Source organism: Pangasianodon hypophthalmus, chromosome 24 (assembly GCF_027358585.1).
Source record: "Pangasianodon hypophthalmus isolate fPanHyp1 chromosome 24, fPanHyp1.pri, whole genome shotgun sequence".
Classification (NCBI taxonomy): domain Eukaryota; kingdom Metazoa; phylum Chordata; class Actinopteri; order Siluriformes; family Pangasiidae; genus Pangasianodon; species Pangasianodon hypophthalmus.
This window is the reverse complement of record NC_069733.1, coordinates 3,087,206-3,114,789: the sequence shown is the minus strand read 5'-3', so window position 1 is coordinate 3,114,789 and position 27,584 is coordinate 3,087,206. Positions and strand designations below refer to the sequence as shown.

The window sequence follows — 27,584 nt, the reverse complement described above, 5'->3', positions numbered from 1 at the left end:
ACTTTTTTTTTCCCAGGGTTTTTTGATATTCTCATATTTATCTAGATATTTTCTCAATTGCAGGAATAGTGTGTTGTATCATCTGAGCCGTCATTTTTGGCCCAACACTGTCAAGCTGGAGTCATTTATCAAAAACATTTTCATTATCTTTATTGATTTTTGTTTTTAAATGAAGCCACATTCTTGTTCAAATTTTATTTCAAAGAGATTATTTTGGAAGAGCAGATTCATATAAAATTATTATTATTATTATTATTATTATTATTATTATTATTATACATCTCACAGTAAGAATGATAAGCTTTTTACTATTGACCAATAATTACATCACTAAAGGTGAGCATTTAAAAAGATCTTTTAACTATTGTTAAGACATTTAAAGATAATTTAAAAGCTTTTTTTATTATTTATTTTACTCAGCCTTAAAAGCCATTGATTGATGAAATCATTTATTTAATAGAAAGTTTTTTAAAAATTCATAGATCTGGGTTTTATTCAACTAATCAAAGCATTAATGAGGCCTTGGTGACGTTAAAATGAGAGCAAGCCTAAAAATAAACTAACCTGACCATAATCCTAACCTGCACAGACTTTACCAATAGATTAAAAAAAGAGAAAAAAAAAAAAAAAGAGTCGCTTTTGTTACGTCATCAATGTGCGACGTACTGAACCAACGCTGACATGATGACTTGAAAATGAATTAACATGCTAATTTAGGCGTCCAATTTATATTTATTTAGTATAAACGTAAATTCTATATTGGTATAAATTTTATAAAAAATATTAAATATATTTGACACTATTATGACAAGTGAATTAAACGTTAGGAATATTGTAACAGCGTCTCGTGTTATTTTCCCACCCGTATTCCGACGAGCCCCGGATCCTGTTCTGTGATTGGCTAGTTTTCTGTGACGGCGCTTCAATAAGTGTTATGGGCAATATTAACAATATCTTTGGAAATATATATATATTTTTAATTAAACAATAAAATATAAAGGTGTGATGTAGAGATTTGGTGTACTGTGAACAATAACTGTCCATTTTTAATGTCGCGCGAGCGCATTACGTTCTGCTCACTCTTTCGAGCGCGCGGTGGAATTATCCGTTTCTATGGAAACATAAAACGTGACCAAGCAAAAACTCCAAAGTAATTAAAAAATGTAACTAAAAAAATAAATATCTATTTACAATTTGATCTAGAGAATATATATATTTTTTTTTTGTAATTTGGTGGAATAACGAACTTTCGCGTTGTTAACGCGTCATCACGAGGAGTTCGCTGATTGGCCAATCTCGCTGTCGGTACGAACTCCGGGCCAATCCAAACTCAGGAGGCGGGACTTGTCGAAATACGGGTAGCGCTGCTGGGGCTTGCGCGGTTAGCATGAGAGCTAGCTTGCTGGAATGACGGATTTGTAAAGAGAGACACAGAAACTTCGCCATGTCTCACATTTCTGTGAATTATGTGTTGTTAGGCGGACAGTTTTTCTTGCTCGTCTCGGTGCTGCTTTTGCAATGCCTGGAAGGGATTCACTCTGAAAACTCCACCACACCCGGAAGCAGAGAGACAACAACAACAACAACAACAACCACAACAACGACAACAACAACAACAACTACAACAACAACAACAGCTGCATCTACTACAGTCACCGCTCTGTTCACACAGCCAGCTGAAGAAAATGTCACATACAATAACATCACGACAGCAGAGCCGTTAAATCACACGGAGCAGTATGAATACAGCCCTCCATCTCCAGTGGTCCTCTGTCGGTACCTGTAAGTGATTAACCTTAAAGTGCTCCTGAAGTCAAGACCCTTCCTTCAGACCTGTTTGAACCTGTTCCTTAGTATCATCAACACTAATACTGCAGCATATGTGGACAAAAATACAAAGAATAGTTCTGGGCATATTCTCATTTCAATTTTATTTTCTGATGACTCATCCAGTACTAGTGTTATTGTCATCCAATTAAATGCTTTATAGAAGGCTATGTCCCGCCCCCAGGGTTGGACGCAAACATGGTTCATCTGTGCATTTTCACCTGAGCATCTTTCCCACACACGATGTGACGGGTGTTTTTTTTTTTTTTTGGAGGAACCTCCAAAATGGACCGTTGTTCAGAGAAGGCATTTCCATCTTTATACACCGTCCTCCATTAGAAAGAGTCAGGAATATCATTTTATCTACCACTCAGTAGGATCGTGCCATATCGTGTAGTCCATGATATACAGGTACAGTTCGTCCATGCGATAAGAATTTGTCATCTTGTGATAGTTATGATATAGTCGAATGCGTGTTTACGCGCCGCAACGTGGACATCTGACACGTAGAACGGGAACAAGAATGGCGGAAGGCGGAGTTCCGACATTGACGAGGAAGAATTAGTCGAATCGATCCCGAAAAAAGGAGTTTCCTCCGTAATAAGGAAGTCGATTGGATACAGAAGATCAGATGTGATCAGATCAGACGGATCTCAAGACTGTATGCCGAAAAAAGATAGTTTTGAATGTTACTATTTTCATATCGCATTTATATCGTTACCGAAAAAAATACCGTGATAAAGTTTTAAGTCTATATCGCCCATCCCTACCACTCAGATGCGTCAGATGTCTCGCCGTGACGATCCTGCGTCCGTCTGTGCGTAACTCCAGAAAGACGTAGCATCTCGTCGTCTAGGATATCGTCCTCGTTAAAGTCGACATGCGTGGGTTTAGGTGGTGGTGAGAAATCCTCCACAGGCTCTTGTTAAACTCTTTGCTGTTGTCCATATTTAGCTAGTTCACTAAGCTAGTTAGATTTGGAAGGGGTGTGGCGTATCTCGAACGCTATTGGCTGTTGTGTAAATTAGCCAATAATCAATCAACTAACTAATAATCGAACGAAAATTCTTGGATTTATCGTGTTAAAAGATCCATCTTTGGCCAAGTCGTAACCTCCTGGCAGAGGTGACCAGGTACTGAGGTGAAATATTCTGTACTTAGAACCAGAGTTAGTGGTTCTAACCTTTTTCGTTGGGAATTAGATACCCACAACTCTGCAGTGATGATTTAAATCAGAATGAGCTACATATTATGAAATTAATATATGATAAAACTACTTCCTTCCAAGCTTTATTTTTCTTCTTAATGGCTCAAAACACATTTACTAAGAGGTTGTATATGACAGGATGAAATGAAACCACAGTTCTAAGTTTTTCTTCCATTTTTGTGAGTAAATAGGAACCGACTTGCAGGTAGGAAGTAAAGTTGTGAGCAGGGAACTGAAGAAACGTCAAACAAGGGTCATTAGTCACCTTTTAGCCTCCAGAGACCTAACAGTTTATATGATGGGAAACATTGAACACATTGTTATAATTTATTATATTATATTATATTATATTATATTATATTTACATGCTGTGTCATCATCTGATCTTTTTCAATTCAGTCCTGAGGAGTTTATATACTGCAGGGATCCTGTCGATCACGATGGAAACCTCACAGCCTTCCAGGAGCTGGGACACGGCTGCGTCAAGGCAAGTACCCAAAGAGCTAATCAGCAAAAACGTCTCGGAGCGAGTCGGGAGAATCGACGTGACACCCATGACCCATTCACAGTTTTATTTTCTATAAAACCAGTCGGAAAGCAGCACCGCCTGCATTGTTTCCACTCATTACTTCTTCCGCCAACTAGTTCTGCCCCGAGTAGTGAATCGAACAAATCGATTCTTGTATGGCTCAGTGCACTTAAATGGATTTGTTCAGAAGAATCGACTCACTTGTGGGACATAATGGTGATTGTTAACAGCTTGACAAAGTAGGGAAAAGAGCAAGGCGTCGTTTCAGTGCTGTTTTTGAAATAGACTTGTTAACACTCTCATGCCTTCACTCCTGCTCATACAGTAATCTAACAGCTTTTAAGATGAGGTCTGGGATGCATCCTTCCAAGAGGAAAAATAACGAGTTCTGATTGATATAGTCCCCGTTCGTTTATAATCTACATGTAATTAAGGCTGCAGTTAAGATTAGCTCTGCCTCAGCTGTTACATTTTGTGAAATAAAAGATTAAAGATTTCTGCTTGAAAATGTGCTAAAGGTTAATAATTTCAGCACAAGTGTATTTATTTATTTATTTGTTGCTTTTAATTTTACAGATTGGAAATCAAGGTCAGGTGTACAAAGATGTGAATCACACACAAGTGCTGTGCACAGCGTTGGACGGCATCGAGTGTGCCGGGCCTCGAGAATTCCTCCGAGGGAACGAACCGTGCATCAAGTACGAGAACAGATTAATCAGTCTTTGCATTCTTTAAGTAAGGAATCAAACGCAACATGGAGCGCTGTTATAGGAAAAAAAAATGGACTGTTTTCCTATAGCAGCACGTCTCAACGTGTTTTATTCCTCTTATACCACATCAGTTTCCCAGATTAATTAACAGCATGTTCTGCTTTTTATCTCTTTTCTCTCTCTCTTTACATTAATAAGTCAAAAAAAAAAATGCAGCTTGTCTTGTTACCGAGAAACCAGAACTCACTCACTGACTGTTACAAACCACTGACACTGGAGACTCCTTACATCTCATATCAACGATTCTTCTTTGTTAAACATCATCACGTTTTTTTATTATATATATGTCTATTATTAGCCGTTGATTATGCAGATCTCTCGTCATATGAGTTGTTACATGGCCTGGGCAATATAATGATATTATATTGATATCATGATACATTTTTGGCACAGTGCACTTTCCTGAGATGTCACTGGTATTGTGATGTTTTTCCATAATTGCAAGCTCTGACTGGAAGCACCTGGTTTGATATAACATTTTGATATTACATTCATCATAAAAAGGGGTTTCAAATTTTATTATTCAAGTTTATTCCAATTTTTTCTCAATTTTTTAATGTACATTAATGTCATAAAATAATATAATCAAGCTCAGTTTTTGTTCAAATGCGAATTTATCGTGAAAATCGATCGAATTTATTGTCCAAATATCATGACATCGCCCATCTTTAGACTATAGAAACACTAAATAAACCTGTCATTTGGAGCTGCGTTACTGTCAGAGCCACTGTTATAGAACGAATGGTTGCTTTGTGTAATGTTTTGTACCATTTAATGGAGAATTCAGTGGAGAAACCACAGTTTGGCTCCGTGACCGTGTTCACTACGTGCCACTAGAGGGAAGTCTAGTATTAGGATTGAACCCACTGCTTGTGAAGGGTGTTTTTGAAACCCAGTTACAACTTCGCACTTCTTCTAAAGGTAATATCTACATATTTCATGTCCTAGGGGCTTAATTATGCAATCCACTTCCCTTTTCCCTTCCATGTACAATTTACTGTTCTTACACCCCATGTAGGCTGCTTGATGAAGTGCCAGATTTGCGCTGCAATGCTGACGAGGTCGGAAACGCAGCCAAAAACCACTCTCATCCACGTTTTCCATCACGTACAAAGCAACAAAGCACTGGAGATATATCAGGGTATAAATAGTGTTTATGTAAGTGAGTCAACGTGACGCGCCTATACGTGTAGATGTTGGCGGGAGGTCACATGACCATCATGACTCATTATTACTGTTTAAATGCTGAAATGTATAACAGTGCCTTCAGTTTTACGTTTGACTCACTAAAACTGTTTGTACATAAACAGCTGAGGAAGTGTTTCTGGCTTCAAGGTGGAGTTACGACCGTTTTTTTTAGCTCTGCAGCGTCATTTTTGTCCATTTTTATACACAACAGTGCATCATACAGTGTCAGACATCACGTCAGTAAATCTGTTGGTGATTATATAATGGTGGTTGAAGTGAATGTGTCATGATAAAAGATTCACCAAGCAAGATTTTAGTCGCAACCCAAATGCTGTTCAAATGAGGATCAGTAGTTTAAAAACTTTCAGGAAACCTTCATTTCCTACTATTTTCGTTTCCTGAACTGAAATAGGTTTCTCTTTGTCATGTGTGTCAACTACAAGTGGATAGGCAATGAAAGAGTGAATAAATTGGTGATATATATTTGTAATTTCTCAAAGTAGAGCTGCCAAAGTATGTTACAGGTATGATTTTAAATAAATAAATAAATAATGGTTTGATTTTTTGGTGTCATTGTGACATCCAGTGGGTTTTCCCAGACCACCACACACACACATTACCTCAAGTGATGCCATTAGAAAAAAATAACACTCCAAAACACAAGATGGAGGTGTTTAATAGCAGTAGTGCAAATCCTTGCACAAGAACTGATCCTGGATCAGTGCGAAGTTTGCTACTTTATACTGTATATATAATTTCTGATGTGTCTACAGATACACGGGTCACTACTTCATCACCACGCTCCTGTACTCGTTCTTCCTGGGCTGCTTCGGCGTGGACCGCTTCTGTCTGGGCCACACGGGCACCGCCGTCGGGAAGCTCCTCACCCTCGGAGGCCTGGGAATCTGGTGGTTTGTGGATCTCATCCTCCTCATAACCGGAGGACTGACGCCCAGCGACGGCAGCAACTGGTGCACGTTCTACTGATCGCAGACGTTTCTACCCGCAAGCGCGCATCTGTTGATCCCTTTATCATGGTACTGTATTAAGAACGACATATAGGCACGTGTCGTAAATGCAGCCTAGTTTGTGGCGATATTATAAAATATATATATATAATAATTATTATTATAATAATTATTATAAATATATAATGTTGGAATTACTGGCTGCAGTTCTAGAGGAATATGACAGATTCTTTTAAAATATTCATTAAATGTGCTGAATGAAATGTGTAAGATACTGCTTTGTTTTGTACAGTGTAAAGATTTGAAGTAGTTTTTTTGTTGTAGATAAAATGTCATTCACTGTGTACATGTTTGAATAAAGGCACAAACGTTAGTACATTACATAAGTATTCACCCCTTTGAACTTTCCCACATTTCCCACATACTTATATAAGTAAATGGGATTATATGTAATGAATCGAAAGGGGGTGAATACTTATGCAAGGCACCGAAAAAAAAAAAAAAAGTTCTGTTCCGCATTTTGACCTTTACAACAAATTCATACATGTTCAATCAAGACAGTGCAGCTGTTTGGTCCATTTCAGTGCTTGGCCTTTGTAAAGAAATCATCTACTCTTCTTTTTATTTTCCTTCCACGTACAATCTGCCGTTGTCACACTTCATGTGAATTGTTTGATAAAATGCCAAGATTTGCATAGTAAAGCTTACAGCGATGAAAATGTCAGTCAAATCCGCTTTTATCATATTGCAGATCAAGTACCAACAAAGCACTGGAGATGCAGCGCACGAAAAACATTCGCTCATCCTTCCTGAGAAATACTCAAAACATGCAATGAAAAAAAAAATCACTTCCTTTCAACAAAAACCCTTTGATTTTATTTCAATATAATATAATGTTATTTTAATGGGGATTTTTTGAAAGCTTTGCACTCCACGTCCCTGCTTTCTAGCATGTCAAGAGCCCAGTAATTCAATAAATTATAACTCTTTTGTTTACTCTGTTTGGTCTGAGGTCTCTCTGCTTCTGTAACTCGTGTTTCTGTCAGTCTGAAAAACAGTTCTGTTCCACGTACAGAATCTAATTTATTACAGCAGGACAAAAACAGACCCAAGGAACATACTGCAATCGGAAACAGAAAGTGAAGAACAAAGTCTAACAGATTTACGTTTAAATGCCCCTTGATGTATCTGGTTATAATAAACGTAACATAAGTGCTGTTGGTTTAAGCAATTATTTTTACTAACTGCCTGCAGCGTTTGACTTCAAATATACTATATCTTTAAAAACGCCACAGAAACATTCCCTTCTGTTATTAATTGAGAGATATATTTCACCATATACACAATAAGGATGAAACGTGGTTGTAATTTCATACTATTTGTATATTATTTACATATTCGTTAATACTTTTGCACCAGCACACGCTAAAAAGAAAAAAAAACTTAAACAATGCCCTCAGATATGGATTACACACGAGAAGTGTATTGTGTTATACATTTGTGTTAATATTGTATATAAAAATATATTGTATATAAAAAAAAATAATAATCACTAATAGATAATCAACTAATTAGTGCTTAAAGGTATATAGTTTACCAATATATATTTTTATTTGTAAACCAACTCGCTGCTTGCAGCTATTTCTTTGTATTAAAACTGACCGTTATTCGCAGTGCATTATGGGTAAAACATACAGTCCTGTCACCGCCAAGAATAAAATACTGACTAACAGGAAGTCTTAGATTGTGGCTGACACTAATAGTGTTTGGGACGCAGCTATAATACATACGCTGCTGTCACTCCAGTTCTCCAGGAACAACCGTTAGCGTGACAGTTTCGTTAACGCGCCGCACTGTCACCGAGAGCGTTTCGGCTGATTGCACCTCATGACTCACGTCGTCCGTCCTCTGAACCGACTTGCCGTTAATGCTGATGATCACATCATGGTTCTGCAGGCCAGCACTACAAAAAAAAGAAACAAAATTAGACACTCAGACGTGTGATGTTTGATCCCTAACCTGAGAAAAGTGTAGATTTTAGCATGTAGGAAGCAATGAACCAGTGACTCTGGTTAAGTGTACAGAATATTTTTGCTTAAAAAGCTATTTGCCTCTGCCAGGAGGTTACAACCTGCCTAGATGGAGCTTTTAACATGACGATGACCCCAAACATATGTCCGAATCAGTAAAATCGTAACCCATGTGAGTGTGAGAAATTTTTTTGTTTATTCAATCTCAGAGTGCGAGTGCTGCTTCAACGCTCGTCTAAAAGGCACCAACAGGAGGACGGCATAGAACTACACGAAACTCAAAACTTAACTGAAATGTTGATGTTTGATCATTTAAAATACTGACGTGCTCACATTCATTAATATAACATTACCAGCCTGCATGCCTGGCCCCCTTATACAGTGAGCTGTAAAACTATCACGCATGCTAATATACAGAGAAATATCCTTAGTATCTCAGGCTTAGTTTGAAGAATGGGTTTTTCCCCAGTTATAACGTTGCTACTATGATAACGAGGGCTTCTTTGTATTTATACGAGCCCGATTTAGCCCCAATTTAGCCAAACTGATCGATATAAGCAGAAGGACGATCTTCATCGTGTAATCTGACATGCAGAACACGTTGTCACTCACTGTAGAATTCATCCAAGATTTTATTGGGAACTATTCGTACACATTCATGACCAGAAATAATCTTAATAGGCAGCTGAAGATAATAATCTTAAAAGTCGCACAGTCTAAATCTGGTTTTATGAGAGATACTTATTCCTTCAACTAGGATGGCATAGATCTTGGGTAGATTTCCATCACCATCCTTCAGAATCAAAGGGTGATCATTTTCAGACCCCCGGGAGGTATCACCTTACTTTAACAACCACCTTCTTTTGTTCCTAAGCCTCGCTAATCCTATCACTCAGCAGCTGGGATTCACTATCTCTGCTGACAGGCAACGACTTTGAGATTAATTGCACCATTTTTGCTCACATTCAAATCTTTGGTGGTTCCATAAAGCACATGTACCCTCCAGTTCTTGCGTTCCGCCTTTTTGTCAGGCTGCCAACATGCCTTGCGGTGCATGAGACATCATTACTGTGCAGAGAGGTGGAATGTTTTCAAGCTGAGAAACGCACAGTAGAAAGGCCCCGTGGCACACAGTGGGACATAAATTGCATAACGAAGCTGGGTACGATAGTATGAGCGTGGCCTCGGGCTGCGGCGAAGTGGGAGGGAACAAGAAATGAGTTGGGAAGGCCTGGGCCTGTTTTCTTACCTGGAGGCAGCCGTTCCAGGAATCACCTCGTAGACATACACTCCTGAACTGACATCTGGGAAATCAGTCTCCCTCTCTTTCAGGTTCCTGATTAAACTGTAATCAAATTAAAAAAAAAAAACAACAACAATATTACATAGAAAATGTATAAGAACAGGTCACTTACAGAAACACTAACATGAGGCAGAGTGAAGGGTGATTAGCTAGCTAGTTTTTCTTCAATGCTAAGATGTACATGCTAGCTTTTTTTTCTTTTTTTTTTTTGAATTGCTGGAAATGTAGCACTTGGTTTTGTACAGACTATTTCAGGCTGAAGCAGCCACTTTTATTCCCTGTTTATCATCATGGGACACAGTCAGAAAGATTTTAATTTGACGTATGTACATATTTGTGGAAGGTGAATACTGAGCAGAATTTTCTGGAAGCTAGTAATGAAGCTATGCTAGCCCCATAGCCTCTGAGTACAGCTTGTTTTTCAGTATTTATTTTTTTAAATATTTCAATCTATCTCCTTAACCTTTTGGTGTATCTTCTTTGTAATTTCTTGGCATGTTGTCTGAAGGTAGTTGAGCGTGTTAGAGGCTAATGTGGCTAAACTCTAAATGAGTGTAGCCTGCTGCTATCTGTTTTATACATTTCATGTTAGTGTAAAAAAAAAAAAAAAAAAAACCTTCTCATCTTCCATGAGCAGTTGTTGTTTGTGAGTTATTATACAGTATATTTTTTTTTTATATTTTCTATATTGTCTTTTTTATAGAAGATAAAGAAGATATAGAACCAGTCAGGACCATTAATTATGGCTAGGATCACAAACTTGTAGCTAACTGTATATGAGCAGCAACTAGCTGAAATATCTTGATACAAACAGAACTTACGATGGCGTCAGCTGAAACATTCTCACTCCCATATATCGTTTTTTGGGCTGTGTGTGCCCTGCAATCAAATTACAAGAATAATATGTTCATTTAGCCATTCATGGTGAAACAATACTGCCTATGTTCAATTTATTTAAACTCATTATCCCTCTCTTCAGAGGACAATAAGAACTATATAAGCAATATATAAAGTTAAATTTCTATGGATTATTAAAGCTACTCCAAAGAGAAGGAGAGAAAAAAACAGAAGGTTAAAAAGGAAAAGAAATTTAAATAAAATAATAAAATAACTACAAAAAGAGGTGAGAAGAATATATTATGCATATGTGGATGTGCACATCAACCAACCAAAAAACAAAACACAGTTGACAGAGGAACACTATAGCCTTTTGAATTATGCAAGAAAAAAGGTTGAACAAACCTTTCCTTTGTCTCTCATAGGAGTCTGCGAGGAACTGCCGTATCCGGTCCGAGGGAATTGCAAATGATATTCCTGCCGTGACCTTCAGTGTGTTTATGCCGATGACGTCTCCATCCTTGAGACACAAAACGGACAGCATAATAGCCAAATAGCATCAAATGAATGAACAATCTGGCCTTGGGAAACATAAAGGCCGCCCTGGACCACATGTTTGAGAAGTGCAATCCAAATTACATTGCTACAGAAAGTTCTTTCCATTTTAATCAGAAAAGCAGAAATAGAACAACCCATTACCTTGAGCGCGAGCGTTTTAAATGGATGGACGCATCACCCGAAATGCAACAGTATGAAAAATGTGATTCATTAATGTTGCATAATGATACAGTTGTTCTGGCCTTTGCCTGGTTTTTCAGACAGCCGTGTCATTTGAACTAACGTTCCACTGCTGCTTTATACTAATAAATTACTCCATGTGTGAGGACATTTTAAAGCCCTTATTAGTGGTGTTAGGTGTTTTAGTTCTTTCAAATGTGGTTCGATATGTGGATATATGAGAAACATGGCCATTAGATTCAAGTACACCATCCTCACATTTAAAAAAGACAAAACTAATTCCTCTTGTCCATCCTGTTTGTCATTCACCATTAACATTGTTATGCGATATCACTGTTATTCTTAAATGTAATTGGTCAGAAGTTGTTGATTAATTATCCTTTACAGCAGCTCTGACAGTAGTGCAGGTTTTATATTACTGCACTTGTTCATAATATGTTATCATTTCTATAGTACCAACTAATAGGCACTTGGAAATTGGATGCTCCACATAATTAAATTTAAAAAAATATTATTTCACAATTAAAAACTTGAAAAAGGATATTGTGACGATTTCTGTAAGGAGATGTTTATGGAAGGAGTCTTCAGTGACAGTCAGTTTTCGGTAACATGACAAGCTGAATTTTTTCGTATTAACTTCAAGAGAGAAAAAGAGAGGCTGGTGAAGAAATGACTGTTTATGTTTGCTTATAACATAAGTGATAACGGACTAATCAAAGTAACTATAAATGGATAAAAAGTACATGTCATTAATAAAAAAAAATAGCTGGCAAATTGTTAGTAATAAAATTCTTTGTAATGTGCTGTTATTGGAACTTTGGGGTGCTAACAAGAGCATTACAACATTGATTATTTTCCTATAACAGCATGCTGTGAAGTGTTTTATTCCTTACTTAATTAATTCTTATTCAAAATTTTCACACTAAGTTGCCATTTGATGTTACACCATATTAAATCTCAAACTTGTGTTAAGCACATTGTTTCCAGACCAAAAGATAAACTGGGAGCACTTTACATTAAGGTTCCTTTAGCTAATATTTTTACTGAATCAGTTATATACTGTGTTAACAAGAACAAATCATGAACATCAGCATAAATACATCATAGTTAATATTAACAAAGTAATATTGTAAGTTAATTGGCGTTTAAGTGTTAATGAAATACAGCTTCATTGACTCCATGATCAATCCATGACTAAAAATATTCACATAAATGAGCAAAAAAGTACATTGCTGATAATGAAATGTCGATAACTTACTGAACTCTGGTTTCAACATGTTCACTAATATATTGTTCATGTTGGTCATCATAGGTTTGATTTTACTTTATAGGTTTGATTGTATGAACATTGGTAAATTCATTATAAAAAAGAATACAGTGCAAAATACTTTGTTAATGTTAGTGATGGTTATTACTTTTTATTATAAGTATATTAAATATGTCAGTTAAGGCAACCTTAATGAAAAGTGTTACCAATGAATGACCTTCTAAGACACAATCTGGCAGCCCTAGTAGAATTTGTAATGCTTTGTAATGCTTTGTTTGACAGTACTGTACTGCTGTTTTATTTTTCAGAAAAGTAGCTATGAATGATATGCAGATATGTTGGTGATTGTTGGTAAAAAGTTTAGTAGCATTGGGTTTTGCATAGCCAATCAGATTCCAGACTGTTCCAAAAGGATAGTGTGCTGAATTTAAATTTTGGCACAAATGTGTTTATCATCCAACTGCTTAAAAATACAGTACTCTTACCTCAACGTCCTTCTATAATTGGGATATGGAAAAAAAAAAGAAAAAACACAACACTGGTGATTTTAACATCTCTCAATTTCTGGTCACTAAATGAGAGTGCTGTTTTATTGCCGATTGCAGGGAAAAGCTGGATCGAAACATTGCCCTGGGCCACAGCCGGGAGCACATGGTGTTCTCACCCTCTCGGGATCAATAGGAGACTATAAACCACTGCAGATGATTTATTCAGACGAAAGCAAAATATAAAACAACACCAGTTAGACAGAGGAGAAAAGGAGACGGAGAGCGTTGAATGTTGAAACCCAGAATGAGTGAATAAAAACCAGAGATGTGACCTAGAATACGTTAACCAAAGCGAATTGAGACATACAGAACATGAATAAGTGAGAATTAGGGCTGAGGACACACTTACCAAATTAACAAGTGGTCCTCCGGAGTTGCCATACTGTAAAACAGACATTTCATATGAATTCATACATTTCATTTTCCTTTCATGACAAACAAGATGGCAATATAAAAGTGCATTCAGAAGCAAGGACACAACCACTTGAGACACTGTGCAGAGGCTGATCCTTATGAACTGTGCATGAGGCTTCATAAGTGTTTCTGTTCAAGAAAGCTGAGCGAGGTTATGCTTCTCCCACCTTCACCAAGCTAGACATATATTTCTTAAGCTCAGTCCTGGTCCTAGATTTTCCAATAAGATTTTTAAAATTTTTTCAGACAGAACAGAGAGAAACTTTTTTCACCCCAAATAACAGATGTAGTAGCAGGTGTTTCAGCCTCTGCTTCACTGTGTATGTTTAATATGAGGTCTTTTAATTTGACAATATAATTAATTTAATGGAAATGTACTTTCAGTTGAAGGCAGAGGCCTTGGCAGACCAATCCTCGGCTACCAAAACTGGCATTAGGAACATGGAATGTGACCTCTCTCGTGGGAAAGGAGCCAGAGTTAGTGTGGGAGTTGGAGAGATACCGTCTAGGTATAGTCGGGCTCACCACAATGCACAGCATGGGCTCTGGAACCAAACTCCTGGAGAGGGGCTGGACTCTGTTCCACTATGGAGTTGCCCTGGGTGAGGGGCGCAGAGCAGGAGTGGGCATACTTGTAGCCCCCCCAGTTCTGTGCTGGTACATTGGAGTTTACTCCGGTGAATGAGAGGGTCTCCTTCCTTCGGGTTCGTGTCAGGGGACGGACTCTTGTTGTTTGTGCTTATTCACCAAATATCAGTTCAGAGTACTCCGCCTTCTTGGAGTCCTTGGGTGGGGTGCTGGAAGGTGCCCCCGCAGGAGACTCCATTGTTTTACTGGGGGACTTTAATGCTCATGTGGGTAATGAGAGTGAAACCTGGAGGGGAGTGATTGGGAGGAAAGGCCTGCCCGATCTGAACCAGAGTGGTGTTCTGTTATTGGATTTCTGTGCTAATCACGGTTTGTCCATAATGAATACCATGTTTGAATATAAGGATGTTCAGTATACTTGGTATCAGAAGTATACTTGGTATCAGAGCACCCTAGGCCGCAGTTTGATGATAGACTATGGGTTGTATCAGTGGACTTGCGACTGTATGCTCTGGACACTCGGGTGAAGAGAGGAGCTGAGCTGTCAACTGATCACCACCTGGTGGTCAGTTGGATCACATGGTGGGGGAAGATTTCGGACAGACCTGGTAAGCCTACATGAGTAGTGAGGGTTTGCTTTGATCGTTTGGCAGAGGCTCCAGGAGATCTTCGACTCTCACCTCCAGCAGAGCTGCTCCTGCATTCTGAGGGAGGCTGGAGACATTGGACCAGAATGGGCGATGTTCCAGACCTCCATTGCTGAGGCAGCTGAATGGAGTTTTGCCTGTAAGGTTGTCAGTGCCTGTTGTTGCGGTAGTCCCTGAACCCACTGGTAGACACCGGGGGTAAAGGGAGCTGTCAGGCTGAAGAAGGAGGCCTTTTGAGCTTGGTTAGCTTGTGGGACTCCAGAAGCAGCTGACAGATACCAGGGGGCCAAGCACAGTGCAGCAAGGGCAGTTGTGAAAGCAAAAAACTTGGGTATGGGAGGAGTTCAGTTCACGGAAAATGACTTTTGTTCAGCCTCGAAGAGATTCTGGCAAACTGTCAGGTCAGTCAGGAGGTGGAAGCAGGGCCTTGCCCGTGCTGATTACAGCAGGATGGAGAACTGTTGACCTCAAATAGGGACATAGTCAAATGGTGGTAGGAGTACTTTGAGGACCTCCTGAATCCCCGTGACATGCCTCCATTGAGGAAGTAGAGCTGGAGGACTCGGAGGAGCACTTGCCCATCACCAGGGCTGAGGTCAATGAGGCAGTTGAACAACTCCTTAGTGGCAGAGCTCCGGGGGTGGATGAGATTTGCCCTGAGGTCCTGAAGGCTTGATGTTGTTGGGATATCCTGGCTGACATTGCGTGGAGGTCGGGGACAATACCTCTGGATTGGCAGACTGGGGTAGTGGTCACTATCTTTAAAAAGGGGGGAGCAGAAGGTGTGTTCCAAATTTAGGGTGATCATACTCCTCACCCTCCCTGGGAAAATCTATGCCCAGGTACAGGAGTGGAGGATCCGGACATTAGTCAAACCTTGGATTCAGGAGGAGCAATGCGAATTCTGTCCTGGCCGTGGAACAATGGACCAGCTCTTTACCCATAAAAGGATCATGGAACGCTCATGGGAGTTTGTCCAACCAGTCTACATGTGTTTTGTGGACTTGGAAAAGGCATATGACTGTGTCCCTTGTAGGATCCTATGGAGGGTGCTTCCGGAGTATGGGGTGCCGGACCTGTTATTATGGGCCATTAGGTCCCTATATAACCGGAGTGAGAGTTTGGTCCATATTACCAATGTCAGGTCAGACTTGTTCCCACTGCGCGTTGGGCTCCACCAGGACTGCCCTTTGTCACTGATTCTGTTCATGATCTTCATGGACAGAATTTCTAGGTGCAGCCAAGGGGCAGAGGGAGTCCGGCTTGGTTACCTCAGGATCACATCTTTGTTATTTGCAAATTATATAGTCCTGTTGGTTTCATTGAGCAGTGACCTCCAGTGTTCTCTGGGGTGGTTTGTAGTTGAGTGTGAAGCATCCAGGAGGAGGGTCAACACCTCCAAATGGCCATGGTTCTCAGCCGGAAAAGGGTGGGTTGTTCTCTTCAGGTCAGAGATAAGTTACTACTCTGAGCAGAGGAGTTTAAGTATCTCGGGGTCTTGTTCATGAATGAGGGTAGAGTGGAGCGGGTGATTGACAGACAGATCGGTACAGCGTCAACAGTTACGCGGATGTTGTACTGGGCTGTCGTGTTGAAGAGAGAGTTGGGTAGTGACCGAAAGAATGATGTCGCAAATACAACTGGTGGAAATGAGCTTCCTTCGCAGGGTGGCTGGGCTGAGCCTTAGAGATAGGGTGAGGAGCTCGAACATTCCGGGGGAGCGCAAAGTAGAGTCGCTGCTCCTAAGCATCGAAAGGAGCCAGTTAAGGTGGTTTGACATCTGGCTAGGATGCCTCCTGGACGCCTCCCTGGGGAAGTGTTTCGGGTATGTCCAATGGGGAGAAGACCCTGGGGGCGGACCAAGTTTTAGATGGAGAGATTATATCTCTTGTCGGCCTGGGAGTGCCTGGGTATCCCCGTGGAGGAGCTGGAGGGGGTGGCTAGGGAGAGAGAGGTCTGGGCATCTCTGCTGAGGCTGCTGCCCGTGGCCCGGACCCAGATAAGTGGAAGAAAATGGATAGATGGATGGAAATGTATTTTGTCAACTGTTTTGGAAATTGGCTTAAAATTTAGCAAACAAGTACTGGTATGCAAATGTTATCCTTAGGACAAAATAAAGAAGTAAAAAAATTGTATACACCGAAACTTTACATTACATTTGAGGAAGTAGAAATATCATCTAGTATTTTCTACTATAAGATTACAAATTATTGAACCTATTTCTAGACATTTTTACTCATTTCAATCTTTTAAAGGTCTTGTTCTATTGGCACATCTTGAATTTTTTTTGTAATATGGGGGTACATTTCCTCTAAAAAAAAAAATAAAAAAAAACAACTTTAAATCTATAGGGGATGCAAACCTCTGCCCTGAACTGTCCTGTGCCTACTAATAAACCTGAGTCTATTTCTCAGACATTAACACATCATGTCCTTTTGAAAGCCAATCACACATCACTCAGTCAGACTCCTTCCTTGCACCTACATTAATGATGGCGTCAGTCTGGATGTACTCCATGTCAGAGTTGTGAAGGCCGAGCTCGTGGCTGCCACGCTGCGTGGTGCTGATGATGCCTGTTGTGACGGTGTTCTGCAGTGAGAACGGGCTGCCGACAGCCACCACAAACTCACCTGGCCGCAGGTCAGAGGAGCGGCCCAGAGACAGGACAGGCAAAGCCTCCTACATGGACACAAAGGGACGTTAAGATGCCATCAGTATGGCTACACATATGAATCTACCTGCCTACCTGAGACCAATGTTCTCTTTTTGATGTCCAGTACCCACCAGCACACACCAAACAATCTGGACTGATTTTTTTTTATAAAGGTTTGTGTGTGTAAAAAAAGTGCAAACTTTATAACAGCTACAGAAATGTCTAATTACAGTAACCGTCTGTTACTCTGATTTACTAACAGGGTCTGTGGAAGATGCGTTGCAAATGAGAAAAATAGCACATTATTGTCCATTTTTCTTGCTTTAGTTTTTAGTGTTTCTACCTAAGACAGTGCAGGTTATATGCAAATAGATTAAATTAGTGCTTGTATCCTGAAAGCTACTTTGAAAGCAGCAACTGCATGTGTAAATGAATACAACCAAAGGGCAAGTATTAAATTGACACAAGCCTGTTTCTGCCACTTAAAGCCAAAAGCATTTTAAATGAAAGTTGTCAGCATCTCAAGTTTCTCAAAATTATAATATTATCAAGTTATCTCTTTATTCTGTATACATGTTGTAGTTTTGATACATCGTAGTGCCTTTAATTTGTGTTATTCATGACATGTAATTAGCAATTCTTGTTTGACCCTTCCACAAGTTTCTCTGAGTTATCAAGAAGAAATATTAAATATTAACTATTGGTCAATTCCCCAACGTTTCATGTGACATCATTGATTAAAACCCTTTTTTCAGTTCTGGAAAGTTGAACTTAGACCACAGTCATATTACCATGGACATACTACAATATTACCTAAAGGAAAAATAAGAAAAGCATGTACTTGTGCATATGTATCATGACAAAAAAGGCTGTCTTTCCTTCTGTTACTAAAAAAAATACTCTCCATTGTAAGTAGTTTTCAGTGTAATTTCAGAGAATGTCTTCAATGGAGTTTGATATGTGTTGTACTTATTAATGTCCTGGCAAAAAACTGAGCTGCCTATTGAAAAAACCTCCCAAAAACACCTCCCATCTGCACTCCTGCAGCGCCGCCTGAAAGCTTTTTCCCAAGAAGTGAAAAGTAAAGGGCTGCAAGGAAACATGTCTCTGCCTGTCTTCCCTTGTCCGTGCCTAGTGGGTAGCATTTTTATCGTAGAGAGAATGACACTCTCACTTTATTACTTGGTCTCCTCGGGCACAATCCCTTGCTCCATCCCTGCCTATCCCTCTCCAGGGTGCCGGTGGCTACTTCCATCTGCCGAAAACATTTTAGCCCATCTCATGAAGTCTGTACACTGCTTGTGACTGATTACTAGTGAGTCATATGCTGTCCTGCACAAGGTTGCAGTGGCCTTCAATACGAGAGGATGGGATTTAATCAGAAGCTGTGGCCATAATAGTGTAAAGGCAATGTTAACATGCTACTCTGTTTTGCTAAGATCTGACAGAGCTCCATGCAATAAACGTTTCTTGTTACAGATGCCTTAGCCACCATAGTGGCATGAGGCAAAATAATAAATTTATATAAGAACAACTGACAAATACAGGCAAGATATTGACATTTCAAGGACTGGAATTGAATCTTGCTGAGATGTTTATGTGACTCCTACTGGATTAATTGGCTTCCTGATCCTTTGACATTACTCAGTGATGGCTAGCAATGGCTAGGTAACGATCCACGATGATGAAACACACTGCTGTGGTGGCCCAAGCCTATTAGGTGAATTTTTTCTTTTCACCTCCTGGCCTTCCCTGAGGCAAAGTCAACACATAGAAACAAACATCACCAATTACTGGGGTTGGATTTCATCTTGCATCTTCAAAGTGTAGTTTGTTTTTTGTTTATTTTATTCAGTTGATCTAAATTTTTTGGACATAACCTACTAGTGTTCATGCTATTCTTTATATGGTCTTATACTTTTTAATTTGCAAATCATAGGTTTGATTAAAACACTTAAACTTTGAAATAAATCATATTTGCTCTCTTTGCTGAGAGCAGTATTGTTAATTTACATTTGGCAATTTTTTGGACCTTTATTTAAAAAGTGCCAAATCTAATGACTATTTGGGTAGACATTAACAACTGTCCTGCAATTGATATGCCTCTCAAGCTTGCTATCACAGCTGCTGGTTACGAGTTGAGAGTGTAGGTTCAGTTGACTCACAACCAGTGTCTAAAACTTGACTGAGTTGTGCCAGTGCAAGCTATTGTTCCCGGGGACAAATCAATGATCACCATTGTTCCCAATAACCAGTCATTGACACCATTGTCCCCAATGATCAATCACTGATCACCACTGTTCCCAATGATCATTTACTGAACACACTGTCCCCAACGACCAATCACTGATCACCATTGTACCCAAAGACCAGTCCCTGACACCACTGTCCCCAACAAGCAATCACTGACCACCACTGTTCCCAATGACCAGTTACTGATCACCATTGTACCCAGTGACCATTCGCTGACCACCATTGTTCCCAATGACCAGTTACTGATCACCATTGTACCCAGTGACCATTCGCTGATCACCATTGTTCCCAATGACTAATCACTTATCACCATTTTTCCGAACAATCAAACACATGCCAACGCTCACATTTACCAAGTGGTATAATCTAACCTACCTCTGAGTCAATCTTAATCAGAGCGATGTCTAATTTCTGGTCCACATCTTTGATTGAAGCATCATAATGGACACCGCTGTTCAGCTCCACTTTAATTCGTTGTTTGTTGGATAGTACGTGGGCATTGGTGACTATCCAGCCATCCTCTGACACAATAAACCCTGAGCCAGTGGAGACTGGCATTTCCTGGTTCGCATATGGCAATCTGAGGAAACATGAAGCATGAGAACTTGACTGAGATGCTTCCATTATATCTCAGAAGTGCAGGTACTTAGACTGAAACTGAGATCTTAAAAATGTGACCTTCTGCTCAAGTTCCAACACACTTTGTTAAAAGTATTATAGCTTGACAGTATTATAGGACTTGGTTCAGGTCTGTTAGACAAGTGAGAGCTCTCTAACTGACCCCTTAATCTTGATAATATGCTCTCGTGGACCTCAAGTGTTTCCCTTCATTATGTTGTCAGTCTGGATCTGATTGACCAATACATTATCTCCTCACCTTCTGAACAGCTCCAGATGAATGACTGCAGGAGCAATCTTCTCCACTACATCTGCTATGAAGTTGAATTTGTAGCGCATGCTGCTGGGGTTCTGAGAACCTGTTGAGGTAAAACCACAAAATTTGACTTGAATTAACTTTGAAATAATGACTTTATTGCAAATCATAAATCTTCAATACACATTAACAGAGACAGAGCATGGAAGGTTTACATTAGATGATGTACATTGGATTTATTGGATGTACAAACTCTGAGTTTATTAACAGAGAGCATAATGTATGTTGTGTGGAAGCCTCAAAAGCACATTTTTTTAGGGTCACCCCATTCCCAAGCATTTCCTTCCAAAATCAGCTTGTACTGTAAAACAAAACACAAACAGAAAACAATCTACTGCTTTGCCAAGCTTCAGCCTTGTCGGATGACCTTGCTCAGTAGTCTGCTTTCTTAATTCCACACGTCACTTTTTTCAGTTTCAGCAACCCTATTCATTTTTGTTAAAATCAGGCTTTTTTTCTGCCTAATCACACTCAGAAACAAAAACAATACTGGGAAAAAAAATGTAACAATCACACATTGGGTTGTTGTCTAACAAAATTGCACCTAAACCATCATCAGTTCTGTATAAGTTCTGTATGCTCACCAGCCCACATGCAGTCAGGCAAAAAAAATCATATTGTTCAGGGGCAAAAGAGCAACATGTGCAAACAAGCCACATGTCAACGCATTAATGCTGGCCCGTGGGTGCCTGCTGCACGCGAGATAGCCTGCCAGAGGTGTTTTCACTGCCTTAAATTGATGTGGGATGCTTATCTGTGCACTCTCCAGGGTAAGCCGCAGGATGTAAACAGTGTGCAAATATGTTTGATGGAACCTTGTAATGTAGAAAAATGAGAAATTCAGAGCACAGACAGTGTTTCTGTTTTTGGAAGGTTCTACAAATGGCATAGTACAGTTGTGTGCCAATGCCTCTGCTGTTACATTTTTATTTTTATTTTTTCCTCTGTGTAACACAACATGACAGAACACATGAATCACTGAACACTCTGAACACATTTACAGCAGAGCCTGTTACTAGCAATTGTTTTCAACACATCATGGTTGATAGAACTCATGTTTGAAAGAATTTATCATACACCTGTCTTCAATGAAGTGATTCTGATTAACCCCAAATAAAGATCAGCTGTTTCTGTAGGATTTTCTTAACATCTTCTTGGTTGCATCCCATTGCTGAAGCCATGCTCCGCAAAGAGCTTACAAAGCTTGTACTGGATCTCACTGTTAAAAAGTATCAATCAGGAGAGGGGTACAAAAGTATTTTCCAACAATTAGATGTACAGTGGAACACTGGGTCCCTGGAGGCCTAGTGGTGTGCTGTCACTGCCACGGCCCAGGGTCGAGTCCTGGCCAGGGAAGACAGTGCACTCCCAGTGCCGGTTCCCAAGCCCAGATAAAATTGGGGAGGGTTGCATCAGGAAGGGTGTCCAGCGTAAAAACCGTGCCAAATCAAATATAGGGACCAACGATCCACTGTGGCGACCCCTAACGGGAGCAGCTGAAAGAAGAAGATGTACAATTGAACACTGTGAAGGCCATCATCAACAATTTGAGAATATGGGGTACCACAGTGACATAATAAGAACAGGATGTTGCTCTAAAGTTGACAAAAAGACAAGACCTATGGAAACAGTAAAGGAGCTGCAGGAATATCTGTTAAGTACTGCTCACTCCCTGCATGTGACAACAATCCCTCATATTCTTCATCTGTATGGGGCAGGGCCAAAATACACATAAACTCACCCCAAGCAATGTGAAAAAATTCTAAAAGATATGTATGGTACAAAAACAAGACAGCTTATCACCCAAATAACACCATACCTGTGGTGAAGCATGGTGGTGGCAGCATTATTCTATAGAGCTGCTTCTCTTCAGCTGAGACTGGGGCTTTAGTCAAGATAAAAGGAATCATGAATAGCTCTAAATTCTGCTATATTTTGGCACAAAACCTGCAGGCCTCTGTTAGACAGCCGAAGATGAAGAAAAAATTCAGCATCATAACGACCCAAAGCACAAATCCAAGTCAACAAAGGAATGGTCTCAGAAGAAGAAGATCAATGTTTTGGAAAGGCTCGGTCAGAGCCTAGATCTAAATCCTATCGAAAACCTGTGGACTGGCTTGAAAAGGGCTGTGCACAAGAGATCCCTTCACAATCTCACAACATTTTTGCAAAGAAGAATGAAATAAAATTGCCAAAGTTGGTCGACCTTTACCCAAAAAGACTGAATGCTGTATTACAAGCAAAAGATGCTTTAACAAAGTATTAGTTAAAGGGTGTGCATCAAGGTAACTGTAAGGTTTTTTACTTTTTTTGTCCTTAAATTTCTATTTGTTTTTCACTTGAATTCTGTTGGGTGCTATATCACATGAAAGGTGGAAAAAGATCAGACATGATTTATCTTGGTTTCATTTTTTCCATCACAAAAAAACCCTTTCATATACTTATATACACTTTTTATATTCACTGTACCATATCAAAGTGGGATAAAGGGAACTGAAAAGATGATTAAATCCCTATTATTTGTATGACAGTGAATAATCAACCAAAATATCAGAATTGTGGCAGGCCTAAACAAGCTCTTTTTTTCATTTATAGTGAGACAGTAGAGACAAAAATACATACACACAATGTTATTTACCTGCTTTCATGTTACTAAAGTTCGGACTTGAAATGAATGCTCACAGAAAGCCTTGGGCAATGAAAAAGCAACCATGACCTTTTAGTTAGGTTAGTATAAAGTCTTGCAATCACAGCAGATCAGAGTCACTATAAAAATAAATAGGTTTTAAATTCAGCATTATGTTTCTGTTGTGACCTGTAAGCATGTATGTAACTTTTACTTTAATGTACATAAATAAAATTAAATATGAATTTCTCAATTTTTTTGCATATATATATTATTTTGCTTGATTAATAAATGGGGTACAAAGGACATTAGGTTTACAATAATGCAGGACTGGCTTAAGTTGTCTTTTATATCTTGTCCTATCTAAAGGACTACAAAGATAAAATGTGTAAGAAATAAAACATTTTGGAGCCTGCAGTTACAGAAAAGTGAGCACCCTGAAGTTCGATCACTTTTCGATAAAAGCACATCCCGAAGTGCTTTATTCCTCTTATACCACAGCAAGTTGTCAATGATTACATTTTTTTAAATTAAATAAAGAATGACAAATTTAATGTTTTGAAACATAAAACATTTTATTCTCTCTTTTATTTCTCTTTTAACTTTATGCCACTTTACCTCTGACTGTTACAAAGCACTCACACTGGAGACTCCTTCTATAAATGCTAAATAAACAACTCACAGAAAACTTCACCATATCAACAATTATACATTGTTCTTTGTTAAATGGCATTTTTAAAAAGTTTATTAGATTATGTGGAGCGTCCACCATATAAGTCATTGTGTAAATTGTTACTATAGAAACCATAACTTATTAGAACAAGCGCATTAATATAATCTTGTGATTTGTCAGAGCTGCTGTTATAGAAAAAGAATCAACACCCTCTGACCAATCAGAAACTAGAAATCTGATTCTAGGATAAAACGAAAAACTAGGACAAAATGAAAATATCTGAGCTGGAAATTTGATTATAGTTTAAAAAAAAGTCATGTTTCAGATTATCATAACCTTCTTATCATGTCAATCATTTTCCTGCATGACATATGCCTATAACATTTATGTCATATGTGATGAATATGAAAAACTAATTGTTATTCTTAAATAAATTTCCAGAACCATACATTTCTTGTAAAGTTGATGTTAAATTGATAGTCAGGCTCACAATAGTACAATATCATAAGGCTACAGTATAAAGGCTGATAGAAGTCCATAGTTACAGCAAAAATGAAACAAAAATGTATTGTCAGCATTGTTCAATGGACTCAGAGCTATTAAAGTTCTCCTGACATTAAAAGAGTTCTGTAATGCGGTCCCATTTTTTATCCTATTCAGAGTTTTATAGGAATACCAATAAATCCATTATCACATAAACGCCTCCTGTTACGTTTTCATGAGGGGCCTTGTTTTAATTTTGCATGAAGTTGTAAAGTTCGACTCCTGCCTGCCTGACTTTCCCATTGCCGGCTTCACCTTTCTCACTGCAGTGTATACGCAAAACCCAGGAAAATGCACATATAAGGGTGAATTTTGTTTTACAGTGTATTTTGTTCAGGAGACAAGGAACAATGCTGTGCAGTTAGGTTTGTAATTTTAAATAAAATTAAGGTAATACCTTATGGTGTGCTATTTTTATCATTTAAATTAAATAGAAAAATGGGTATATACTGTATACTCTTGCTTTCATGTAAATGCATTTAGTAGACCTATGTACATTTCAAAAATATTGAAAGTGCAGTAGCAATTCAATCTTATTACTTATAAAACATATTTATTATTTATATATATTTCTATATATTATATACATATTTATATATTAATTTTGCTGTAAGTAGATGTGTATCTTACCAAAATTATTTAGAGCTTATGTATGTATCATTTTATCTTAGTGCAAAGTCAAGTTTAGTGAACTTTACTGAACATTTTACTCCCTCTTCTCTTTACTTCTTTCTTTTTTTTTTGATTTCCTTATAGGTAAGTCGTCTTCGTTTTACCTTCCATGCACATCTTCATTTAAATAGACACAAATTATACACACACACTAACGACATTCAGCCCATCTTTCTCAAGCCTTTGTCTTTTCCACTTTGTAACATTTGACATTTCCTGGAGGACATTTCCTCCGGGAGACCAGGAAGTTTCCTGTCTTGTCTGTCCTTATAATCTCCAGTAAGTGTGATGCAGCAACAAAACTTGACTTTAAATGACTAATTTCTAAGAATGAATAATAATGTCACTTTTTGAGTTTTTTTATTTGATAAGGTGGAAGAAACTAAATTTGGGTTTTACATCTGGGTCTTTGTTATGCTGAACCTCATTATATTGGCTAAATATTAATATAGATTTCTTGGATACACCCACCATTTCTTGTTTTTAAAGAGTATTAAAGCTTGTACACTACTCATTAACCTTTATATATGTATCCATCCATCCTTTTTCTGTACCGCTTTTCCTACACAGGGTCGTGGGGTAGCCGGGGCCTATTCCAGGGGACTCGTGGCACAAGCAGGGGACACCCTGGACGGGGTGCCAACCCATCCCAGGGCACAGTCACACACACCCATTCATACACTATGGACAATTTAGAGATGGCAATCAGCCTACAATGCATGTCTTTGGACTGGGGGAGGAAACCGGAGTACCCAGAGGAAACCCCCGAAGCATGGGGAGAACACGCAAACTCCATGCAAACAGGGGGGAGGCGTTTTGTGCATTATGTATTATTATTTATTTATTTATATAGGCTACTTGCTTGCTTTATTGCTATTGTTTTATTGTTCATGTCATGCACTATTAATTGCACAAATTATTCATTTCCTTTTAATAGTAGATCATTTTAATTTTGAACATGACCTGTCTTATGCTGTTAGTTTAATAGTTTATAATGGTTTAATTTAAACTGTAATTTTTCGTTCTTAAAAGTAATAAAGCAGATAAACATCAACAACATTTATTTTTTTTAAATTAACTTGATTATTTACCTCCTTGCTTACTGTATTGCTGTTATTTTATTGTTTTTATATAAATTATTAATAATTATTCATTTCCTTTTAACAGTAGACTGTTTTACTCTTGAACATAACCATATCTGTCTTATGCTGAATTGTTTAAATTATTATTATTATTATTATTAATATTATTAATAATAATAATAATAATAATAATTACACCGGGGGTGCAAAGGGTGTTGCAGAGAGTATGAGACAGGAGCGCGCGCCTCGTTTACTCACCGGACTCGCACGCGCCTTTTTGGATAGGAATGACAGCGGGCGCGCGGCTCCGCTCGGCCTTCCGGTTCTCGGCTCTGAGGCGGCACACACTCGGGTACGTGCGCCCGTCGCTTCCGCAGACGGGTCCAGCGGTGACGCACGCGCACGTGCGCGCGCGCGCCCCCGCCGCCACCGGCGCACGATCGCAGCGCAGGCCATCGCCGCAGCGCGCGCGGCCCCGCTCACCGCACGGGTCACCCTCGCCGGACGCGCACACCGCGCAGCAGCGGCACGCGTCCCTCACCACGCCGAAGTAGCAGGAGTCCGGGGCGGGCGGGCAGCGGGACGCATCACACGCATCCCGGCATTCCCGCTCCGGTCTGTGCGTGACGAGCCGCGCGCGAATGAGCGAGGCCGCGAGCAGACATGCCACCACTTTTACTTCCCACATGATCATGAGAGTTTGTGCTGCAGTTAGACAGAAGTTTGCCTGATGATCATCGCCTGCCTTCCCAAACTGCTACAAAGCCCCAGCACCAGCTCACAGGACTCAGCATCTCTTATCTCCTGATTGCGATTTTACTCTCAGCAGCTCCTCAAGTGCAGTTCTAGTAAATCTGCAGCATATGCACCATGAGGCTGAAGAGGAGGAGCCCTTAAGGAGGGCGCTTCAAATCCCACCCTAGTGAAAAAAGCTCACTAAACTTAATTATCTTACACTGTAAAAAAAAAAAAAAAAAAAAATCCAACTTGCAAATTGTTGGCTCAGTTAAAACTTTTAAGTGAAGTGACTTGTGGCCAAGTATGGTGACCTATACTCGGAATTTAACCCATCCAAGTGCGCGCGCGCACACACACACACACACACACACACACACACACGGGAGGGTTTGGTGCCTTGCACCTCAGTTATGGTATTGAGGGATCCTACGATCCCTGCCGGGCCTGAGACTCGAACCCATGACCTTCAGGCTCACTTTCGGGTTGCAAGTCCGACTCTCTGTCCATTAGACCACGACTGCCCCCTTTTGAAAAGCTTTTTAACTGCAT

The 27,584-nt window shown here is 39.4% G+C and overlaps 2 protein-coding genes across 3 annotated transcripts; one reads left to right on the top strand and one right to left on the bottom strand.

Annotated features, from left to right (window-relative positions):
* Window positions 1-1,333: 1,333 nt before the first annotated feature.
* On the top strand, window positions 1,334-11,557 carry tm2d2 (TM2 domain containing 2). Of its 2 annotated transcripts, XR_003404311.3 has the most exons (5): window positions 1,334-1,782; window positions 3,434-3,521; window positions 4,140-4,261; window positions 6,295-6,558; window positions 11,085-11,557. XR_003404311.3 is itself a non-coding variant. In XM_026940048.3 (4 exons), the coding sequence occupies exons 1-4, from the start codon at window positions 1,445-1,447 to the stop codon at window positions 6,506-6,508; spliced, it is 762 nt and encodes a 253-aa protein (XP_026795849.3). In that variant the 5' UTR covers window positions 1,334-1,444; the 3' UTR covers window positions 6,509-7,485. The 2 variants fall into 2 exon arrangements, 1 of the variants encoding a protein (XP_026795849.3); XM_026940048.3 differs by lacking the exon at window positions 11,085-11,557 and having other exon boundaries at window positions 6,295-7,485.
* On the bottom strand, window positions 7,622-27,175 carry htra4 (HtrA serine peptidase 4). Its single transcript, XM_026940047.3, has 9 exons — window positions 26,556-27,175; window positions 20,645-20,744; window positions 20,143-20,347; window positions 17,346-17,540; window positions 13,562-13,594; window positions 11,065-11,179; window positions 10,644-10,701; window positions 9,769-9,864; window positions 7,622-8,452 (listed from the first exon to the last, which is right to left on the bottom strand). Exons 1-9 carry the CDS (start codon window positions 26,989-26,991, stop codon window positions 8,287-8,289), a joined length of 1,404 nt encoding a protein of 467 aa, XP_026795848.2. The 5' UTR covers window positions 26,992-27,175; the 3' UTR covers window positions 7,622-8,286.
* Between the last annotated feature and the right edge of the window lie 409 nt (window positions 27,176-27,584).